This window comes from Dryobates pubescens, chromosome 8 (assembly GCF_014839835.1).
Source record: "Dryobates pubescens isolate bDryPub1 chromosome 8, bDryPub1.pri, whole genome shotgun sequence".
Taxonomy (NCBI): Eukaryota; Metazoa; Chordata; class Aves; order Piciformes; family Picidae; genus Dryobates; species Dryobates pubescens.
The window spans coordinates 9855434-9879300 of record NC_071619.1 but is presented as its reverse complement, the minus strand read 5'-3'; the positions used below and the strand labels follow the sequence as shown (position 1 = coordinate 9879300).

Below are 23867 nucleotides of genomic sequence, written 5' to 3'. Positions count from 1 at the left end.
GGGATGGTGACTCCACCACCTCCCCGGGCAGCCTATTCCAATGGCCAGTCACTCTCTCTATGAAGAACTTCTTCCTAACATCCAGCCTAAACCTCCCCTGGCACAGCTTGAGACTGTGTCCTCTTGTTCTGTCACAGGTTGCCTGGGAGAAGAGACCTACCCCCACCTGACTACAACCTCCCTTCAGGTAGTTCTGGATGCCAGTAAGGTCTCCCCTGAGCCTCCTCTTCTCCAGGCTGAACAACCCCAGCTCCCTCAGTCTCTCCTCATAGGGATTGTGCTCTAAACCCCTCAGCAGCTTTGTTGCCCTTCTCTGGACACGTTCAAGGAATTCAACATGTCAGAAACACCAAGAGATTGTTTTTCCTAGAAGCAACTGAGATTCTTGTCTAATCTGCATAAAGAAAAGGCACAGAGTTCCTCAATTCCTCAATTCTTATGGCTCAGCAGAGGCCTTCAAACTCTCCTGCCATCATTCTGGTCTCTCTTTCAATTCACTCTGAGAAAAAAAAAAAAAGAAAAGAAAAAATTTCTCCTGCAATTTCTGTTGGTTGCTTCTGAGATGAAGAGGGAACCTAGAGGGAAGATTGCACCAGAGGTTGCTAAGGCTGTGGTGGTGAAGGATTCTGAACTCTTATCTTCACTTCTTTTGAGAAGCAGGGCTGACCAGTCAGCTTGTGCATACTCTCAGGCCTGCCAAAAAATGGAGTGCTTTTGAAAGGTCAGGGGACAGACTCCAAACCTGATTTGTATGAATTCTATTGGTACCATTAGATACCTAGAAAAGATTGGTAGGTTTTAATTGTTGGCTTCATTGTGGCTTTATCTCATATTTCAGTTTTTCCTTCTTTTTGTGTTTATTGCAATATCTGTTTGTGATGCAACTGGCATTTTTCTTTGCTATTGTAGGTTAAGGGAAACCAGGTGTTAATAGCTACAGATTTTACTCCAAGGCTCTGCTATGCCCTTGTAAATTCATTGCACTGACCTCACTCATGGGGCTGTGCAAACTGCAGTGAGTAAACCTGTATAAGGAGTCTCCAGAATAGAATCCATGAAATGAAAGTGAATTTGGGAAAATAATGACTGCACACAGAAACAAAAATTTAGACTTTCATCTGAGAAGAGAAATTACAATTATAGCCATTAAATTAGGAAAACAAAATGATTGAGAGGATATTGACAGTTGCTATGGTGAGCTGCATTCCTGTGTCATCTGATCTAATTTCAAAACCTTCTGGAAGTAATGAGTAGCTGGGACTTTGTGAGCAAATGATCAATCTGCTAATGCCATCAAGTGACTTCACAATGGACAAGAAAATATGTGTTACAGGAATTCCCATTTTATCCCAGCAGATGATCAGTTTACACCCTAGAGTAAGACAGTTGATTACCCATATCATTATCTTTGTTTCCAAGACTTAAAGACATTATTAATGATCACAGATTAATCAGTGTCATCCCTCTCCCTCCCTGCCAGAGTTCTCTGTCTGTTAGCCTTCCGATTGCCGCATGAATTCACCTAAGCAGCCCACAGAGGCACAATATTGATTATGCTGCTGATGCTTGCAGTCTGAGCTGAGCTACTTCTGTGGCACCTGAATAGACAAATCAGGTCATGAGAACATCTGCTTGGAGTAATCTTTCTCGTACAGTTATGAGATTTACTGGGCCTTAGAAAGTGGATGTCTATGACCTGAGATCAGTTCCCAGCAGTTGCACTTTGTACTCAGAAGATTCCAGCCACTAGCTATAATGTAGCACATATTCTTTAGCTTTCTAGGGCAAACACTACTCTCATTGTGCAAAGCATTCAGGCCCGGTGTGGGTTGTATAGTCAGGGGCTGGGTACCGTGCTCACATTAGTTCCTCAGAGTCTTTCATCTTTCTGCTTAGAGCAAGCCATGAAGTATTCTGGTACCCTGATCCCACCAGCCCCTTTGGGACTGAGAAACTGTATGGCCTCAGCACTGTTTCAGCTCAGCCTGGCCCTGATCCTGCATGGAGCAGAGGGTGGTACAGCACACCAGCTGGGAGCTTGGAAGGCTCAACACTGGGTTGGCTGCAGAATTCACTCTAACAGGTTTTCCATCGTTGGACTGCAGCGAGTTGTGGAGAGCAGCTCTCCAGAGAAGTGTTTGAGGCATTCCAGATAGTTTAGGTAGTGCTACAAGCCTTTATTCTTAGGGAGAGCTTGTGCTCATATGATAACTGTACATGGTTTCCTTGTTTGATGGATCCCTTTCACCCAAACCTGTGAAAATTCTCCCACTAGGTGGTCACTTGCCATGTCACACTGTTACTCAGCCAGGTACAGATCTCATCCCCTCTTCTGAGCCTTCTCTCTGATACCCTGTGCCAGGTAAAGCTTCTCATCCTGCTCCACCACAAACTATCTTTATCACATCTGTTTGGAGCTTACATGTTCTCAGCAATGGCGTTCACATTTATATTGGGCATCTCTTGCTGGGAATCTGCTGATCCACAGGGTGCAAGATTGAAGTGACTGCATTTGCCAGAAGTTGGATAACATAGCATAAGGGCACCAGCTGCTTCTGTTGGGACCACAGGTACATTAATGGAGGAAACACTCAGATTGCTGATACCTGCCAGTGTCTTTTCTTGAAGAGGGAGGCAGCATCTTCAGGTTTCAAAGCTGTCAGAAAGTGGTTGTCTTTCATGAGTGCTTTGAAGAAGAGAGAGAATACTTCTGAAAAACAGCATTAAAAATTAATGTGCATTCCCATCCCCCTTCCCAGGTGTCTCTCACTCCCTTTCATGTTGTTGATACTTCTTTTGAAGCAATTGTCTTGTAAAGTCGTTTGGGAACATTGGAAATAAATTTTTTAAAGGCCAGATTTCAAAAGATTTGGTTTGTCATTCAGTAAGTTCTTATTTTGATAACACTTCATGTTAAAAAGATTTAAAAAAGGAGAACACTTTCTCTGTCTTCCTCATTGCCATGTGCAGCTAATGGAGGAGCCAAAGCCAAGCTGTAGGTCTGCTTCATGATCATACATTCTGCAGATCGCTTAGTGCTTGCACTGGGCATTACTTGCTAACGGAAAGATCATGTTGTACCATGCCATTTGCAGTGGTTTCCCTTTTCTTCTGGCACTTTAAAGGAAGTGCCCAGGGCTGTTTTCTAAAGCTGAGGGAAAAGGGTCTGCCATAATTGTATTATTTATTGTAAGATTTTGGTTCTTTTATGTTTTCACAGAAGCTGTTCCCCTGCCCCACCTCCCCTGTCCCTCCTGACCTGGCATCTGGCAGTGCTGCAGCTTCCCATGACCAGCTCAATATGGATGGCCAGTCAGTGAATCTGGTCAACACTTCAAATTTCTTATCTGTGGAAAATCTCCATGTCATGACATTCAGTTTTGCTTGGAAGTAGAAATAAATCACTTCCTCACAAATTCTCATTTGACCCTTCCCCAGGGGAAATAGAATACAGGCCAATATTTTGTGGAACAAATTTGTCATCATAGAAGCTGCTGTCTGCTGTTGGTGTATTCTTAGTTATTTTTCCTCTCTCTGAACAGCAGCAGTAGAACAAGGCCTTATATCTGAGGTTTGTGGGAATTACAGTAATTTGCACTATTCAAAAATCTAGATCCAAATGAGTTGTATGTCTTATTTGGAAAAAAACCTGCATCTCTTCTTTTTAGAAAAGAAATTACCACTTTTCATACCCTCTTGCTGTCCACAGACAGCAGTCCTGAGTCATCACCCAGGTGCCCTCAGGAACAGTAGCTCCTAGTTAACAGGTCAGCCAAAAGCAACTGAGTTAAAAGCTCCAAAGTGGCTCTTAAAGTCCATATTTATTGTTTAGGAAAAAAATTAGATCGTGCTTTTTGTTGGCAATTGCCTACTTTTCCAATGTCATCTTTCATCTTTTATGTTTCCTTTGTTTCCCATCTCTTGCTCTGTGCATCATCTTGCCAGCCATGAGACAGTATAATTCTCACTCTCCCTATTCTGCTCTCTAATTGCTGATCTGTGTTCCTTTCAGTTAGGTGCTACTCTTTGTCTCAGTCCCTTTCCATCCAATTTCCATGTAAGTAGCGACATGCTTTAACATTAATTTCATCTAGACCCTAATAAAAAACAACTGGGAGGTTACACAGCCCATTTGGTCTTCTCTGAAGTCATGATTTATGTTTCATTCATGCGGAAATATCTCATCTCTCACTTCCCATTCATAAAATCTAACCCTGCCAGCACAATTTGCAATGGTTCCATTGCTGTTTGTGTTTTTGGCCCTTACAACTCAGCCTGCATGTAGGAGCTGGTCTTGCTTTCTGGTCGTTTTTACACAGAGGTGGCTTCAGATCCAGATTTCATAACAAGCTCTCTTGTGTGAAATTGTCAGCATTTTCTTTTATTGTCTCTGAAGCTATGAATGTCAACAAGTGATGGAGGTACATTTATCTACCAAGTCCTTCTATAACTGTGTGCAGTGAGTCAGGATCTCTAGCAAAGGCTCACCATTTTCCTAGGTAATGTAGGACCAGGGTAGCCTGGCTAGTGGGGAATAAAATCTAAATAAAATCAAGACAGTTATGGAAAGGAGAGAACCCTTGTACAGGGACACAGTGAATTCTCAGCTAGAGATAATATGTTTGGCTGGATCTTGACTTTTCTGCTAGGCCATTCTCTCCTCCCCCACCAGCCCCCCTATCCCATTTTAAGTTACCCAGAACTATGGATCAGAGTTACCCAGCACTGCAGCAGCAACTGTTTTGTGTTGCCTCTATGTTTTCATGCCATGCTGATTCTGAACCAATCAGTTCTACTGGGGTATCTATCACTGGGGTATAAAGTACAATAACCAACAGCAGACCCCAACTCAGATCTGGCTAGGCTTCTAATTTCCACCTCAGTGCTGGCTGTATAAGTGCCAGAATAGGTCTTGCAGAAGAGCTTTATTCCCCAAGCTTGCCAGGAGCCACAGGAATGGAAAAACAGATCTTAGATATTTGCAGGCTTTACCTGGCAGCCACTCAGGTCCACATCTACACAGCATGGCCAAAAGTTAAATGACTTTAGAGAGAGAGAGAGCAGACCAGCCAAATTTGAATAGCTTTAGTCCATGTCCTTCACACTGATGGGTTCAAGATGCTGCTGCATTGATCCACCTTGGGAGTCAGCCCATCTGATACCTGTCCAGGCTGTTTATAGAAAGGAGCTCTCTATTCTGTGCTATTCCACTACACTGAGGGCAGCACTGACTAAGCTCTGCTCATGAAACTGCATTGGTGATATGTGTTGGGAAGGGAGATTTGCCTTGGGTGTCTAGTTAGCTGTTAAAGTTGCAGCGGTAGCAACAGTAGCACTGAAGGGAGAATGAGCACCTTCAGTTGTGGTGTATTAACTACCCAGTGCTCCTGCAGCTGTTGTTGTGCATGTCTGGGCTCCCTGTGGTTTAGGTGAGAGAATTTCATCCCCTCCAGCTGACTAGGAAAAAAAGCAACCACCACCACACACTGCCAGGAGGTGGTTCTTCCAGACTGTGCTTCATAGCACTTCCTGGGTTCATTTGCCCATGAAGTAACTACTTTTGCCATTACTTGTTAGAGGCACAGTTGTAAATAAAGAGAGATTTAAACTGAAATCAGTCAACAATCTGACTCGACTTTCTCCCTCTCTACATTCCTACCACAAAAGTGCAGATTCTGCTGAAACATTTACCCATTTGGGTGATTTTACTGTTGGGGAATTTCTGCTTGGTAAGGCACTTCCACTGCAAGCATTTTTCTTTTACAAGAAAAGGGGGGGGAAAAACCAACAAGGTTGGTTTCAGGCTTTGCTAAATGAAACAGTCTATCTATGATGACACCACAATTAGCTTTTTTTGTCAGTGTTATCAATTAAAATATGTGTTTGGCTCTCTTCCTCTCTGGTTTTATGTTGATCCATCCATCTATCTGCATGGTTAGTTCATCTCAAAAGGTGCTCTCTGTTAAGTATACTATATTTTTTGCATTTATTTTTAGGTATTCAGAATGCTTTAAACCTTACCTATAGGGCCTAATCTTTTTAGCATTTAACTTCAGAGCCCCCCAGGGTACAGAATACAGGATTAACCAGGTTGGAAAAGACTTTTGAGATCATCAAGTTCAACGTATCACCCAACACCATCTAATCAACTAAACCATGGTACTAAGTGGTTCATCCAGTCTTAACCCCCAACCAAAACTCCATAGAAATGTAGCAAAGATACAGAATACAGAATTAACCAGGTTGGAAAAGACCTTTGAGATCATCAAGTCCAACCTATCACCCAACACCATCTAATCAACTAAACCATGGCACTAAGTGTGTACTTTGTGAGAAGCAAAATGAGGTACCTTTTAATCTCTCTTACTTTGTTTTTCAAGGAAGGGAAAAAACAGTTCAGAAAGAAGGGTATGTTTGATGGTTTATGCAGTGTCAAGTGATGGGCACAGCAGAAGACAGGAGGCATTACTGGAAACTTTGACCATTACATGCAAAGCAGCTAGGCCAACTAGCAAAGAGAGAAATATCCACCTATGTGCAGAGCAGCCAAGTACAGACAGTTTCAATGCATGATTTCTCCATATAATGTCTGGCAGTTTACTTTGGAAGCAATAGAAGGGGACTTGATTTAAGTGTGAGAAGAAGTTTCTATTTCCATGCTTGGGCAGCTCATCTGAAACAGCCAGCAGGGATAGATACAGATGGATACAGCTGATGCCTTTCCTGTGACCAATACAGAAGCTATTATTTGAGATTAGTTTCTCGTACCCTAGGCCAGGACAGGGACTGAATCTATAGATCAGTGGTGGATGAGTTGTTATCTCGTGACCCTTAATTCATTCTGTTGACTTGTCAGGAATGAGCAGTAATGAATTACATAAAAAGCACAGCTACCAACAAATCAAGGAACGATAAGGCCAAAGCAATGCAATCTGACAAGATGCCATATAAAAATACAATTCCTTTTAAGCAGATTCTGTACAAGGTTATCCAGTCAGTAGATGCCACATTTGTAACTTATTGTGTATTTAAAAAATTAATGAAAGGTATAATTACAACAGTGCTACCAATGACCTTTCCCAAAATTACTCCATCATGACTCTGTAAGCAGCTCACAATTATTTTCCAGGTTACTAATAATGTTTTTATGCAAATTAATGACACCCAGCCCTGGTAATAGAAACTTTGCCTTAGTTCTCCAAAGAAGGAATTGGGAAACGTTTTCTGGTTTCCTAGTAATGTTTTCACTGTAAGCTGTAAATGGAGACAGTTGAGAAAATGCTATCCTGTTAGCTAAGGGTTTGTGTAGAGTTTTAACTCCTTACTCTGAGGGACAGAACAAAATCTGTCTTGTCTGAAGACTGTCAATTACCACTCCATGGCTTAGACTGGTGAGCCTATGTTAAATTGAGTGTAGTCAGAAAACTGTCTGTCTATATGCCATCCAGATTCTTCTATTTATTGCTTCTCAAGCACTTCCAGATCAGACTGCTTAGAGGGAAAAAAAAATCAAAACATACTTTCTGTTTTGGCTTCCCAGAGTTGGACCTTGAATACTCAGATCTCTTCTTTTGTCTTCTATCCTTGCAATTCACACTCCTCTAATTACATTTAGTGTAGTATTGTTTCCATTTAAATTATAGCAATTATATACAAAGACCCTCTTTCAAATCATTTAATTAAAGAGTAGCTAGTTCTCTGTGCTTTTGGAATGCTAATATATTGCCTTCCATTTAGGAAACTTTGGTTTCTTTCCATTAATTATCATTTTTCACAGAAGAATTTCAATGGCAGAGGGTTTTTTTTAAGTTTATTTTAATATATAAAGAAACCCTAAGTGGTTCTGACAATTTCTTTTTAAAGCAAAAAGAAACCTTTTGATCTCTTGCTGAAGGAACAGTTAGCTAAGGGTCAATCTGAGGAAGACCATTTTCTTTGAGATGCGTTGACTGCCAGAGCTTTGGATTTCTCTAGCCGTGTAATCTTCTGGGTTCAGGCAAATGTTTGCGTTTGATTATGTTCTCCCCTCCTCTTGCTGTGTTTTCTATGTAATAAACACCCAGGTCAGAGCCTGAACTGGTATAAATCTGCTGTTTTCTGCCTGCCGAGTTGTTCTGTTGCAGGAATGACATTTCAAGCATGTGTCACATCCAGGATAAACAAGATTCACGGGAGAGCTGCCCAGCTGTGCAATACTACCCTGACAGCAATAGAGTATGTGCTGAAAGCAGTTGTGGCATAAGAGCCAATGGCATTTACTCAGTGCCAAGGGAAAGTGGGGGGGAGGAACTGGAATTAGAACTACTTGAATACAATTTCAGAGGCCTTCTGCATCTCCCTTCTGTGCTATTTCCCATTTCTTTCTTCTCCCTCCTCCCAATAAGTGCCATGGCACCCTGTATTGCTGTGGCTTCCATGGGTTGATCTTGGTCCAGGATGTGCCTTCTGTGTTGTTGAGGAACAGGATTTGCAGTTTATTCTGTAGCTTTGCTTGAATGCAGTGGTGTTTCCTATCGCTAATACCCCACAATTAGGATTACACTAGGAGATGTTCTGAAAAGCCAGCAACCACCTACCTAATAAATCCATTCCACCACACAAGTTCCTCCCCACCTACTCATTTCTGACCTGTATAATCATTTATCACAGGTGGGTTTTGTATTATATCCTTGCCCCTTCTTGTCAGCTTCTTGGAACTCCCCTCTGTGAGGCAGAGCTTGTATATAGAAAGTTGCCCACAGCAAACCCACAACTTCAGGCTCTCCCCCACCTTTCCCAGATACCCATGAGCTGAGACAGGTCTAAATGGGAGGGCATGACTGACTCTGGGTTCATGGAAACAGCACAGTGCAGAAGAATTTTTGATGCAGGCTACAGTGTACAAGGAGGAATCATTTGAGCAGTGAGAGGAGAGCAAAGCTAACAACGCTGTGTGATTACAGTGTAAATTAAGATGAAGTAACGCAAAGAATGGTGGCACACTGGTGACACAGCAGCATCTGGGTTGCAGTCAGTGCTTTGGAAACTTAGAATTAACTACAGGCCAGTCAGCTTGACCTCAGTGCCAGGGAAAATTATGGAACAGATTATCTTGGGGGCAATAACTGCGCACCAGAAGGATGGCCAAGGGCTCAGGTCCAGCCAGCATGGGTTTAGGAAGGGCAGGTCCTGCCACTCCAACCTGATCTCCTTCTATGATCAAGTGACCTGCCTGGTGGATGTGGGGAGGCCTGTGGATGTAGTCTACCTGGACTTTAGCAAGGCCTTTGACACCGTCCCCCACAGCAAATTGCTGGCTAAGCTGTCAGCTCGTGGCTTGGACAGCAGCACTCTGTGCTGGGTTAGGAACTGGTTGGAGAGCCGAGCCCAGAGAGCTGTGGTGAATGGTGCCACATCCAGCTGGCAGCCAGTCACTAGTGGTGTCCCCCAGGGATCAGTGCTGGGCCCCATCCTCTTTGATATCTTCATTGATGATCTGGATGAGGGGATTGAGTCAGTCATCAGCACATTTGCAGATGACACCAAGTTGGGAACAGATGTTGATCTGTTAGAGGGTAGAAGGGCAATGCAGAGGGACCTCGAGTGACTGGACAGATGGGCAGAGTCCAATGGCATGGCATTCAACAAATCCAAGTGCCATGGTCTAGTCATGAGGTCTGTGGTGACAGGTTGGACTTAATGATCTTTGAGGTCTCTTCCAACCTTGGTGATACTGTGAATTTTTCTCTTTGGTTTCTCTTTTGCTTTCTCAGGGAAATTAATAAATAATTTGTCTCTCTCCCTTTTCCTTTTGTAGTCTGGAATAAATAAAACAGCAAAAAAAAAAAAAGTATTAATTGCATAAGTGGCTTGAGTAAAATTGTAGATTGGTGGAAGTTTTATCATGATGCAAAAGGTCATTCTTCCTCTGCCCACCATGTCTTGGGACAGGAGTGATACAATGACATTTCACGAGTGTCACGAATGGGTTTCAGTACTTGCAGGATTCTTAAAACCTGCAACCTGTATTTCAGATGAGGCTTTAGGGTGTTTTATATATTTGAGGCAGTCAAGAAGTTGGCATGTTATAATGACAAGTCAGCTTGATCATTGTTGGGTTGTGTTGCTTACACGTACTGAGACGTTCCTCCACCAATGACAAGCTGTAGTTTTTTTCATGGCTTTAAAAGCCTGGTCAGCTGTCCTAATCTTCTCCTTTCACACCCTCTTTGGAAATCCAGCTGCAGTTGATTGAAAAGCTGCTTCTTACTGGGTACCTGGTGTAATTTATTAATCAAAATCTGGTTTTGCTTAGATGTTACCTTCTTTGATGAAAGTATTAGCTTCCAACTGTTAGGCTCCCTTGATAGCCGTGGCGATCGTGCTTTGGTGATGTGTAACATCTTCTTGTTGTTTTGGTCCTTCCCTTCCAGACACTTAAGCAAGCACATGGCTTTTCCTGCATATGAAGGAGGGCCATATAGTTGGAATGGCTTTTAGAGAGACCTGACCACCTCTGTTGTCAGTGTTCTGGTCCAAGTTTGTGCAGAAGCCTCCATCACTATTTGATTTTCATCATCCCATTTGCAACAGATCAGTGCTTAGGCTTTAAATTACAGTCTAAGTCCCTCCACTATTGTTTGAGGGCTCAGTCTTCGGCGCCAGCTGCTCTTGTATACTGCTTTATTGAATAGAAGCCTTGTGTTGGCGTGGAGTTGCATGGGAAAATGTGTGATTTTCATCCTGAAAATCAACTTATTACTTAGCTAGGTGATCCATGGAGTGTGGTCAGCAACTGCTGATGAATGAACTAGTCAAACTAGGGAAAACACTCTGCTGATAACCTCACAGTGGTAATGATTTGTAATTCCACTCCTACTAGCTGCAGCCAGCATTTAGAATACAATAGGATGGGATGGGATGGGATAGGATAGGATAGGATAGGATAGGATAGGATAGGATAGGATAGACCAGGTTGGAAGAAAGCTTTGAGATCATCGAGTCCAACCTATCATCCAACACTATCTAATCAACTAAACCATGGCACCAAGCACCCCATCAAGTCTCTTCCTAAACACCTCCAGTGATGGTGACTCCAACACCTCCCTGGGCAGCACATTCCAATGAGCACTCACTCTTTCTATGAAGAACTTCTTCCTAAAAAGAGTTCACCAGGTAGAAGGGATCCTGCTGTCTTTGCAGGCCACTTGCTTACAGTCTGTATCCCAAATATCTTATTTCAGGTGTTTTATATTTCATTAAATAGTAAATTTTTTTTTGTTACACAAGGGTTCAGCAGTAAAGAAACTGAGTCAGCTAAGAAAGTTTTGATTTTGAGACAACCAAGCCCCAGTAGCTCCTTGACATTGGACGTTACTTTCTAGACTGGTTGTTTAATGTTCCTGAGTGATACCTAGCTGTCTGCCTTGGTCTCAAGGCCCAAAGTACTACAGGCACAGAAGACCTTCCAGCACAGCCTATACAAGAAATCAGGAAAAGGCTAAAAAATTCCTAGGGTGTTATAGGAACAGGAAAATATTATTCATGACTGAATAACATTTTTCTGGCATCCAGCTTGAAGACTACTTTTTGGGTTGCTTTTTATTTTTTTGCAACTGAGATGCATGAGAAATTATTTGCTTAATGGAAGTGTATCTTCAACTGGCTCTGGTTCTTTTTTTCCTTCCTCTTCCATGCTCAGAGTTTTTGGTCACTTCAGCCTCCGTTCCGAATGGCAGCTGGTCAAGGTGGACTACAAGTCTCTCTTCAGCCGAAGGTGCAACAAAGATGACTACCAAACCTGGCATCTGCACAATCAGGTATTCACACTCTGGAGACAGGAAATTATCTGTTTTCTCTTTTGTTTTGTATGCCCTGTGTTGGCAGCTAGGAATGTGCCTGTTTTTTTTCAGCAGAGCATATGGTTTTTGTATCCATCGAGTCACAGTTCTGATCTGCGGACGCTTTACTTCCCATGAGGTATACGCATGAATAAACCCAGGCCCAACCTTCTCTGGGCAAGTTGGGGAGCTTGTTTAACTTCTCATTGTATGGAAATGTTCTATTGCAACAGCTGGCTCATTTTGCCCTCAGTGCTCAGGGCACTGTAAAACCTCACCTTGTGATTGGATTGTAGGAGACACTGAACTCTTTGTAGGTCTGTCAGTGACTGATGAAAATAATTTTCTTTCACTTTGCCTCTTTTTTCCCCTACTCAAAAATGAAAATAAAAACATTTATTCATCCTGCAGGTTCTGCAGGTGTCTGTAAAGCCCTGGGGAGCCCTTGAATAAAAGACATCAGAGAAGACTGAATTTTTTTTCATTCTGTATAGGAATTCTAGTTCTCCATTAGATCTCAGCACCCTCTGAAGATTACTTATGGGTTACTGGCCACCAGTATGATGTCCCATTTCCTTCAGGGCGACATAACTAGAGGCAGAACTACTTGCACTGTGATATTCCCGAGTGAAATACACGAATTAGAAATGAGCATTAACTTGGCAAGGACGTATCAAATAACTGAAGTCATAGAATACATTAAAGTAATTTAAATGAAACAAAAGGGAAGCCATGTCTAACCAGGCAGTCATCCTTGGGAATCACTGTTAGTGGGAGAGAGAAGTATTTCAATCAGGTGTTTTCTGTTTATGTACTTCTATGCAGACAAATTATTTCTGCATCAGAGAAAATTCTGTTTGCAGCAACTCACCTAAATATCAAATGTTTCTTTTAGATCAGCTGTTCCCAGTAGTGAACCTTTGTGTTTAAAAAGCCCAGTGTAAGGCACCATCAAATTCATTTGACCCCCATAGTAGATACATGTATCAAGGAGAGAGGAAGGTAGCCAGGAGTCCTGGGTTATACATGTAGATGTTGTCCCTGACCTGGTTTTCAGGCTTGGATGCCTCTTTTTGTAGTAGATTTCATCTGACATATGGAAGAAACCTGAAGTGCATCACATTGTTTTTTTCAGGACAATTCTTAGGACTAGATAAATTGGTGTATGCCTTTTGAAATGTGGCATAAGTGAGTATTGATAGCTTGGCCACTCAGGTATTTTTGGCACGTCGCCATTAGCATCCCAACTAAGTGCTGAAAATGTCGTGCTCATGAGTCCTTCCAAAGTGGCTTTGGACTTTAAAAAGCTACAGAAGGGAGCTAGACTCTTATCTCCTGACTTTCCCAGGGATAATTCCTTGCTTTCGTTGCCTTTTGTGTGTTTTGACACAATGCTCTGTTTAGGGTCCAGCTTGCCGCTACAACTCTTGTTTTTCTTTCTCCTGTTGTTCCTTGGCTGATGAAGGGGGAGCCCTGTGTCATGGGGGAGAGGAAGATCTATAAAAAGCGCAAGCCTGGAGCCCAGTGTTCCCTGAGTCGGGAATATTCACAAACTGTGGTTTCTGAACCCTGTGTCTGCGGTCAAGGGGACTTTGAGTGGTGAGTACATGGCTCTGGGGACTTTTTCAGGAGCTGTTTTTCTGTTATTGGCAGTGGCCGAGCTACTTCCCAGATAGAAAACCTTGCAGAGAAAGTAGGTCTCATGCAGATTCATACCACACAGCATAAATGTGATACCCAAACCTGTTGTAGGAATGAGGTGTCCCCGTCATCTGCAGCAGAGATTTGTTAATCTCCATGGGAAATCCAAACCTGGAATTCAAACCAGAAAATTGCAAGTATGGATTGACATGTTTTTGTCTATCATTCTAGAAGAGTGACAGCCAGGCCTCTTTTGTGGTCCACATCATGTCCCTTCAAGGAGAAAGAGGGAATTTCTCTATCCTCACTTGAAAGGGAGAAAGCCAGAAAAACCTGCACATTTTTGGCATTGTTCCTTTGAATCCATGGGAATTTTCTGTTGCTTTTTAGCATTGTTTTGTTGAGAAATCTCTGGTAGGATTTCTGTGACATGACTATACTGCCAACCCTGGTCAGATGTAGTTACTTGTTGTGCATAAATGTTGGTGTTTCTGACGTAAAATGGGACCATAATTTCCAAACTGCTTTAAGGTCACTTTGAAAGCAGCTTAAAAATAAAACAGGTTAAAAATAAACCACTGCTTGATATTGCTTGACTATCAGGGAGAATGCATAACAGCCTGTGCACAGGAAATTCCTACAGGGAACCCGTGATGGGCAATATTTCAAAGATTTAAGACTGGCAGTAGCTGGGATGCTTGAGTATAAATGATCAGAATATCATTCAGATGGAGTTTAGAATACTCTGAAAGCAGATCAGCTGAGAGAACATTTTCATTTTTGTAGTAGATTATCAAGATCAGTGTCTGATCTGATTCTGGTGTGATTCCTGAAGACTTCCCTTGCTTTTGATCCTTCCTGAATGAGGAATGAGAGGCTTTTTTGGACTTAAGCCAGCTGAGACTCACTTCCTTTTAGAACATGTGCACACTAAAATATGGTAACAAAAGAATAAAAATTAGAGACCAGAGTAATTTCTTGAATATCAGAGTAGTTTGGCTCTAAGAGAAGCTCAGGGATATAGAACACAGATTTTCATCTTATCTGGATGGATGTTTAATTTGTTTCTAATGCCAGAATCACATCTGAGAGTCCTTAGCTTGACTCAGGAGATCTTCCCTCTTTGTTCTCATCCCAGGGACTTGCAGGATGAACAAACCACCTTGCCCTGCAGTATCTGCCCTTGACATTGGCATATGCTTCTTAGCTGAACCGAGCACCAATCTCCAGAGACGCTTAACGAATTTTCTCTTTTCGGTTTGCTTTTACTTTTCTGCAGCTTTGTCCCTTACCAGCTTTCAATTTTCGCAGTGAAGCTTGCCTTTTCTAAGCTCTAAGTGGAAAACTATGGTAGCTAAATTGCCCTTAAGTACTGTTCTGCCTTGGAAAGGGTCTGCATCAGACTGCACCTTTTCAATCAACTGGTGTGTTCCTTGCATGCATTCGGTATAATTTTTGCTTAACTTTTCCACTCACGTGAGAGAATATTGCTGTTAACCTTGTCAGTCCTGCAGAGGAAAAGCAGTTAGAGGACAGCAAGGTGGCTTTTGTTTCAGACCCTGCACTGCCAACAGAACTGTTAAATGACTTCCTGTGGCAAAATTGATGGAGAATCAGAAGAACCAGCTTCGGTTTAAGGCTGTGTTTTGATGCTAGTCTGAAGAGCTGACTGGAAGAAGGTCTGGGGCAATCAGTTTGGAGAAAATGCTAGTGGTGCTGGAAATAGGGCACCAAGCTTGATTATCTTACAAATGATTTGCACAGAGAAAGGGGTGGACTCATCTGCTCTGACTTGTGACTTCTGAAGGATGAGACAGCTATGTAGTCAGTGACAAGATACAGTCTATTCTAGAACATGGTTCATCTGTCTTTGCCTCCACTGACTAGAAGCAGATTTGTCCCCACTGTAGGTATCTACATTTGGAAGAATAGCTCCTACTCTTTCATTTGATGCTTTTGGAAAGGAAAGATGTCCACTCAGCCTTTTCTGGCTGGGTTCACAACTATCATTTGTTCTTGGAAGCGCTGATGAAGCATGTCTCTTGTCTGCAAACTCCTATGGAGTGTTAGGGAACAGAGGAGAGTCAGGGGTTGTGTGTGTACACTGACCAGGAGATTCCAACAGACAGGCCCTCTGCTTCCCAGTAGATAGATTTGAAGGCTGGTTCTGACCACAGAATGTTCCATGTTACTGGGTGTGATGCCTGCCTTTGGGAGTTGTGCAGTCAGGACAAATGACTGCAGGAGCCCTACAACACAAGCTGTGAGGGCTGCATTCCCTCTGAATTCATTACAGTGCCCTTGCCCCTGTCTGCTTCATGTTGCAGTGCTATCTGTTTCCTGCTATTAGGTATGAAGCTGATCTGAATTTCAGGGGCATAAATCATGATCCTGGGCCCCAGTTGAACAAATCCTCATAAGTCAAGATCAGGGATGACTCCTGCCAACCCTCGCAATCATTTGCAAAAGGAAATCCTGGCCTTTTTCTGACAAAGAGAATGGCAGAAGGAGCTCAGAAGTGTTATTAAAATACTCACTGATCTTTCTTTCCCCTCCTCCTGCTTCTTTATTTACTCTGTCAAGACAGCTTTCCTGAGAAAGACAGCGCAGCAGCTGGACTTGATTATTTCCTTAACTTATGCAAACCCTGGGGCTTATGAGAAGGAAGGTGGGCAGCATGCAAGGTTTTAATATACATTTACCAGAAGTTAATGAACAAGCATAGAACCTTCAGGGCATACAGCAATGTTGTCTTTAATTTTATTAAATATTTATGCAGCTCTTTTCTTCTTTGGGGCAAAGTACCGCTCCTCCTGAATATTTTTAATTACCAAGTCACTGCCAGGCATTTTTGACTGCGCAGGTCGGACCCACTGAGAATGATTAAATTGAATGTTGAGAGAAAGAGCATCAGGGAATCTCTGAACCTTTCAAAGTAGTTTGCAGAATTTTTGCCCTCTAAAAAAAAAAAAAAGGAGCAGTAGCAGCCTGGGTCACTGGGGACATAGCACAATTTTGTCTCACCAAAGCCCTTCCTAGAGACTTTCTGTTGACTGTTCAGGCTACGACTAGGAGAAAGATAAAACATGGAGTGTCCTAAAGGGCACAGAGAGCTTTCAAGGCAGTGGCTTCTGTAGTGTCTGTGTTTCCACAGAGGTTTACTTTGTTGGCATTTGTTAATGTGCTTCAGGCAAAAATCCAGAATATCTTTTTATTTACCCCTAGAATCCAGCCTGCTAATAAAGACTGTGCATAAAGACCTGATCCAGAAACTATTAAAATTTATGGAAAGCTTTCAATTAATCCTGTTGCTTCATCATTGTATTGACATGCAAAGGCAGCTGTAAAAAGAAGCCTTGAATGTGGCTGTGTATACTTCCATTCTTTGGTGGTCCAAGGAAAAATCAGCACCCTGGATTACCTTTCCCATGTGACACAACACCATGTAATCTTTAGACCACCAAGTTGACTGTATTGTTTTAGCTTAGTGTTGGAAAAAATTAGCTATACTTTCCTCTCAGGCCAATCATATATAAATATACATTTCTTAGCTAGTTGCTTGGGAAGTGATCCTAGTGTTTTATATTCCTGACTGAGTGGCATTAGATCTGGGAACTGTTCTGGTTTATTCTCAAAGCAAAGGCTGCAAAAAGCAAGCAAACAAAAAGAACCCAACATGGGAAATTTATTAGAGATTAAAAGGAAAAGAAATTAACAATGCAATTTTCATTGTCCACATTGTGTTACCAAATGGAACACAAGTCCCCCACTTCTCTGCAAGATTGGTACTTCTGATGTTGTCAGGTATTGCACACCTTCTGTGAGCTGTGTTGCTACTCAAGCACTTTGTCTGTGGATAAGCCAAATACATGATGTTGTGCCCTACTTCTGAAGAGCCACCAACACACAAGTGTTCTGGGAAACAAAAATGTCACCCAAAAGTATGATCTAATTCTACTGAATGAGTTCAGTGATGCATTCATGATTTGTCTCTGTAGTGACTATGGGTATGAGAGGCACAGCAACAACCACTGTGTCCCAGCCTTCTGGTTCAGCCCATCTTCCCTGTCCAAGGATTGCAGCATTGGTCAGAGCTACTTAAACAGCACTGGGTAAGTGAATCTTGCAATCTCTCTGGTTTTGCTGACTTTGCAGTAGGTAGGGGAACCTGGATGGTCTTTTTTCTCCACATCTCATCTGGCTCTCTTCCAGTCCTATTTGTGAGATAATGTTTGCAGCAGCATCTGTATGGAACATTGCCTCATTCCTCACAGACAAGGAGAAGCACATTAACATAAGTGACATGTAGATACTGTATTGCTATTGAGTGATGTATGATCCCTGGAGCCTAGACTTGGAGCTCCCCTTCTCTGCAATATTAAATCATGATTCACGAAGGTCTGCCTGAGAGACAGCTGAACATTTCAAAGGACAGGTTCGAGGTGTTTCACATTGTTTTTCATTGAACCTTTTCCCATCTTACAATTCCTATTAATAACAGCTCCTGGGAAGACTCAAATGAGCAATTTTTAACTCCTCCTCCCCCTTTTTTTCCCCCCACTCTCCACTATTGTCACTTATATATACACAAAGCCTTGTGATTTCAGACAAGCTACATGTCTGTCCTGTTTCTTCTTGGTTTTACCCAGAACAGATGGCAAGTGCTTGTTTATTATGGTAGTGCCACTTTGCAAGTGCTGTTCTATGGTGTGGTGGATGCTCTGAAAGACCAGTTGCACAAAATTGCAATGTTCCCTCTCAGATAATTCAGACCCTGAAGGCTTTGCAGGGCTGCATCTGAGTCATGGGTACTGTGTGCTTGATTGTTATGACAGAGTTGTTCATGGATGGTCGATACAGGTGGCTAAACAAAATGAGGCTGCTGGGAACCTGGAGTCACTTAACTTCAGCTGAAAGGTTTCTATAAATACAGAATGTAATTAGAAGAGCCCTGGCCAGTATGACTGCTTGTAGCCTTCTTGACTGATAGCAAGACAAATAGTTGAGATCTTTGCTGTCTTAACCAACACTGTATTTTTACTGTGATATTACTAGAAAGGGCTAATCCCCCTCCACAACACTGGTAGTAGCCAAGTGTCTTGCTAGTTAGCTAACCTCTTCCAAGATGATCCAGGAGAAGGGACCATTCCTTGAATCATTTTAAAATGGGACTGGACAAACCTCTTGGCAGATTATTCCTAGTGCCTTCTAGCAGAGTGGAGGCAGCCAACATGTAATAAAAAGCATCATTAAAAATCTAGGATGCAAGGTGCAGTCCTGCAGGCACAGGGGCTTGGAGTGCTCTGCCTTTTAGCAGTGCAGGATAATTCACCTCCACAATAAGTGTCTGTTCTCAGTGGTGCTGCTGGAAACCTCTGGAGAAAGTTGTGCTGTGATTTGTTTGGCTTTCTCCAATTTAATAAAGCATTCACTGAGGCTGGGATAGACCTCTGAGATGATCAAGTCCAGCCTATGCCCTACTGCCACCACATCAACTAGACCACATCACTAAGTGCCATATCCAATCTTTCCTTAAACACCTCTAGGGATTGCAACTCCACCACCTTCCTGGGCAGGCCATTCCAGTGTCTAATTACCCTTTCCATGAGGAAGTGCTTCCTAACATCAAACATAAGCCTCCCCTGGTGCAGCTTCAGGTCACGCCCTCTTGTCTTGTCACAAGTTGCCTGGGAGAAGACTCTGACCCTCACCTTACTACAGCTTCCCTTCAGGTAGTTGTGGAGTGTGATATGGTCCCCCCTGAGTCTCCTCTTCTCCAGGCTGAACAACACCAGCTTTCTCAGTCTCTCTTCATATGACTTTCCCTTCCGTCCCTTCACCAGTCTTGTTGCTCTCCTCTGGACCCACTCTTATGTTTCTTTGATTCTTCCTTTCAGTAAGGGACTCATGCAGGCAGTTAGCCTTTGAAAAAGACACATGCATTAATATGGAGAAACTAAACAAAAAACACAACAAAGAAACTTTTCCACCCACCAGCTGAGCCCAATCTCTGTTTGGTTTTGTTCCCCAGGTACCGCAGGATCGTGTCTAACAATTGCACAGATGGCTTGCGAGAGAAGTACATGGCCAAAATGGAGAAGTGCCCTGGAAAAGCACCTCGGGGACTGCACATCCTCACTGCTGATGGAAAGTTGGTCACAGAGCAGGGGCACAATGCCACTTTCATCATCCTTATGGAAGAGGTGTGTTAGTGGTCTCAACAAACCTTCCTCTGTGCGACATGACTGATAGTCTTTTCTTTCTCCTGTCAGGCTGCTGAGAGGGAAATAGCAATCAGGTGGAATCATGAAATGGTGAACACTCCAGAGATTTAGAAGAATTAATGAAACAGGGCTATATGTGAAATGTACAAACAAGCCATGATGGGTCAAGCCAAAGGAGTATTTGAACAGTTAGCTTGTCTGTTAGTCATGATGAAGCCAACACTGAAGAAAGACAGATCTGGTCCAAAATATATTTCCCCACTAGCTGCTTGTTGCCTCCAGTGAACTGCAGTTTATTGAGTTTGTGAGGCAGAAATGGTGTCTCTGTGCTTAATAATTCTGATTTTTTGGATGAAAAGTTTAGCTGAGGCTTTGCTGGCAAAGGTTAAAAACAGTGTGGAACATTTTCAGACTGATGAGGAGCAGTGAGGGACCTTACTGCTTTGCAGTAGGAACTGAGCCTCCTCAAACCACCTCTGAGCTCCCCAGCCCATATCTGTTTTATTTATTTATTGGTACTACTCCCAGCAGTATCATAAATGATACAAGGCCATGCTGGTGCCTGAAGCATCAAAATATTGAGGCACTTCTGCTGATCTCTCTGAGTCAGGCACCTCTCTGTTTGGCAAACACATATTGTGCAGCCCGTGTCACCAAGGCTTGTGATGCCATGGAGGGTTGGATAGCTGTGCACACAGCTAGATACATAACTTGGTACGCATTCAGGCTGACAGGAGGGATTTTCAAATGAGCATAGAATGGAAAGGACCCTCCAGTCACCCTGCAGTGAGTTAGGGACATCTCCAATTAAAGCAGGTTGCTCAAGGCCCCATCAAGTTTGACCTTGAATGCCTCCAAGAATCGGACCTCCACCACATCTGGGCAACGTGGTCCAGGATTTCACCTTCCTTTGTGATTTGATTTGGTGGTTAGATCTATATGTGACTGTGCCACAGGAAGTCCTGCTGTGTTTGCAGCTGCTGCATTCCCCCTCTGACTTCTGACTGCCTGTGGACTGTATCATTGGGGGGTCCAATAGTGATTTTCCCACAATGGATTGTGTTGCATCTGTTTTCTGGTTAAACAGAAAGGTGAAATCACAACCTTGCTTGTAACATCTGTGGGTGTCTGAGGATGGGCAGCCAGGGAGCGAGTTGGTGTTGGAGAACCACAAGGGCATTTTGTCATCTGCTCTATCCTATGTACAGACAGTACACAGGGACAGTACCTGGAGACAGCTGGGAGAGAGATGTGTCGTGGTCACAAATATTAGAGTAATGACACTGGCTTAGATGCCTATCTCCAAAGTATCCTGCTCTGACAGAAAGCAGCATTCGGTCTCTGGGGAAAACAGAAACAGTGCAAGCCCCTTCTCCTCCATTCCTAGAAGTAGCCTCCATTGGCAGTTTATATCTCTGAGAATACAAGAAGCTGTTGTAAATCTAAGCACACTGCCATGGAGAAGTTCTTTTCTCATGATACCTTTTAGCTGTGAGTTTGTTTTTTTGTTTGGTGGGGGGTTTTTTTGTTTATTTTTTTAAACACACACACTTCTATTAATTCAAATTCTTACACAGTAACTGAATGTTCCATTGGGACCACACTAATCTGACAGGCCTCTTTACTTGCTTCCTCAGAGGTTCATGCGTGCTGTGCTTTTATACAAAGTGGATTTCTTGTCTACCTGGCTGATTCTTTTATATTTGTTTGACTTGACATGGTAAGACAATTTGTATAGACAGTGTGAGTGGGAGTTCAGAAAAGAACAGACATAATCTAAAAATTAGGAATCTAGTAGTAATTTATTAAGGAACTGAAGCAGAACTGCTGCATACAAAGAATGATAAACAGATGGGAATAAGACAGCAGTCAAGGTAGCTGAAGAGTGGAGCCTTTACAAGGCTTTAGAGATGGAAGAGGCAACTGAATAAATATGTGAGGGTGATCACTCTGTGTCCTTTGTTGAAAAATAATGATAGTTAGAAAAAATAGTTCATTGAAACAATTTTTTTGTCTAAGGGAGGAGGATCTCTGAGAACATGGCTTTGTGGGGGAACAGCTTATTCCTCAGAGAATTGTGTGCTGAGTGTGTTTCTTAAAGGAATAGACTTTCTGGGGGGGGAAGGCACCAAGATTTTGGGTAAAAGTAATTCTGTCTTAAAGTGTGAACTTGAGACAGTTTGTCATCAAAGCATTCCTTCCTAGTTGAAAGAAATAATTTCTCTAGGTCTTCATTTTTGCATATCTTGGTGTCATACAGATTCATTCCTTCCTTCCTGCACCTTCTTTGCTCAGTTTGTTTCCTGGTGGGTTGTTCTGACCAGTACCTACCTCACTACAACTTCCTTTCAGATAATTGTAGAGGGCAATCAGGTGTCCCCTCATCCAGACTGAACAATGCCACTTCCCTCAGCTACTCCTCATAAGACATATTCTTTAGACCCTTCAACAGTTTTGTTGCCCTCCTCTGGACGTGCTCCAGCAACAAAATACCCTTCTTATAGTGAGGGGCCCAAAACTGAACACAGTACTTGAGGTGTGGCCTCACCAGTGCCAAGTACAGGGGCACAATCACCTTCCTACTCCTGCTGGCCACACTATTGCTGATACAGCCCTGGATGCTGTTGGCCTTCTTGGTCACTTTGCTAGAGTGGATTCCAGTCAGGAAAACATTCCCAGACTAATCTCGATGGGCAGATGACTTCAAAGGACTGTTCTGTGGTAATGTTCCTCTCCACCCATTCCAATACCCTTTGCCTGCTCACTGATTTCAGTACATAGGGCTCCAATCTTTGTGTGAGGCTCTAGCTCATTCCCTTTTGGCAGTTTACAGGGCTTAAAAGCAATAAAATGTTCCTTTTGAATATATATAGACAGCAATGACTTCCTTTTTCTTTCTCCATTTGTAATACCTCCATTTAATTTCCATTTTAATTTATATTCATAAACTCCACAATATGTGGCATCATGCACGGGGCTAGCACTCTTGTTTTAGTGTTTTATATACTGGATACAGAGGTATGGAAAGGAGAAAGAAAACATGATTAGCGTGATGGGCAGGCTTTGCATTGAAGACCCAGCTCTCATAATTGAGTTGAGAGACGGTCTGCTGCTGTCTGCTGTCACAAAAATAATCTGTTCCTCCTTCTCCACTTTAAACCTTCTAATTTCAGGCAGAATCATATTGGAGAAGAAAGGAGGAAATAGAAAAGAGAAATGTAAGGCATGAGAGAGGATCTGCCATGATGGGTACAAGAGATTTCAGCCTGAGGCCACCAGTGATTAATCCATCCCAGATCAAATTTTTATCCTCTGTTCCGTGTCTTCCAGTTGACATGAACTTGTGGTCTTAGAACGTTCCTTTGAGAAGTGGTTTTGAAAGGTTTAACAAGCTGAAGGAGACTTTCTTTCAAATAATTGGATATCCCAGGAGTGTAATTTTGACCCTGCTAGAGAAATTTTTGGAGCGACTTAAACCTTCTGTCGAAAGGATGCCATTGGCTACTCAGTAGTATAGACAGGTTTTAGTGTCACTACCACTCAGGTCCTCTATGCTTAATTTCTTAATTTATACTTGTATTTTAAATGTCCTAGCAGGACAGAGGTGAAAATGGAGACCTGATAAATGTAATAGACAAGACTCCCGTGGCTCCAGTGGAGTGGGAATGATGGAGCAATGCAGGAGAGAGATCTAGCATACGTAACCAAATATCCACATTTCAGAAAATATGTGTAATAACCCTAATTATATGGGGAGGGTGTGTGAAGACCAATTCACATCAGAAAAATACCCTTTCTATATGTTGATTTGTTAATGCAGGTGTAGCCTATGAGAAAGACAAAGTCTGTGAAGTGTGCCGCAGTCTTGAACATCTTAATACAGGCGACCTACTTCAGTGTAGTTTGGCTTCTTGTCAGTGCTCTCAGTTTTCCATCCAAAGGACCATATAAGGAGTGCTTTCAGGACTTGGACCAGTAGCAGAACACAGCATCCTGCCTGTGTCAGTATTGCGATTGCCTCTTACACAGGTTCATGGCAGCTGCCAGCAAGAGAGCAGCTCCTGTGAGTTTGGAGTCAGGGAGAGGCCAGAGTTGGGCCCCCTTGCCTTGGATCAATATTTCTGTCTTGCAGGAGCCTTTGTTGTGCACTGTTGGTCTTAGTTGCTAGTCATTTGGGATAGAA

General features: G+C 42.6%; 1 protein-coding gene across 1 annotated transcript in view; it reads left to right on the top strand.

Moving 5' to 3' along the window:
- The window catches only part of SORCS3 (sortilin related VPS10 domain containing receptor 3), a 317614-nt gene that overhangs the window by 269088 nt on the left and 24659 nt on the right, over positions 1-23867 (top strand). Inside the window, exons 15-18 of the mRNA XM_009908219.2 lie at positions 11681-11798; positions 13285-13418; positions 17459-17572; positions 19492-19663. Of these exons, the coding sequence (XP_009906521.2) occupies positions 11681-11798; positions 13285-13418; positions 17459-17572; positions 19492-19663 (538 nt within the window). The remainder of the gene's footprint in view (positions 1-11680; positions 11799-13284; positions 13419-17458; positions 17573-19491; positions 19664-23867) is intronic.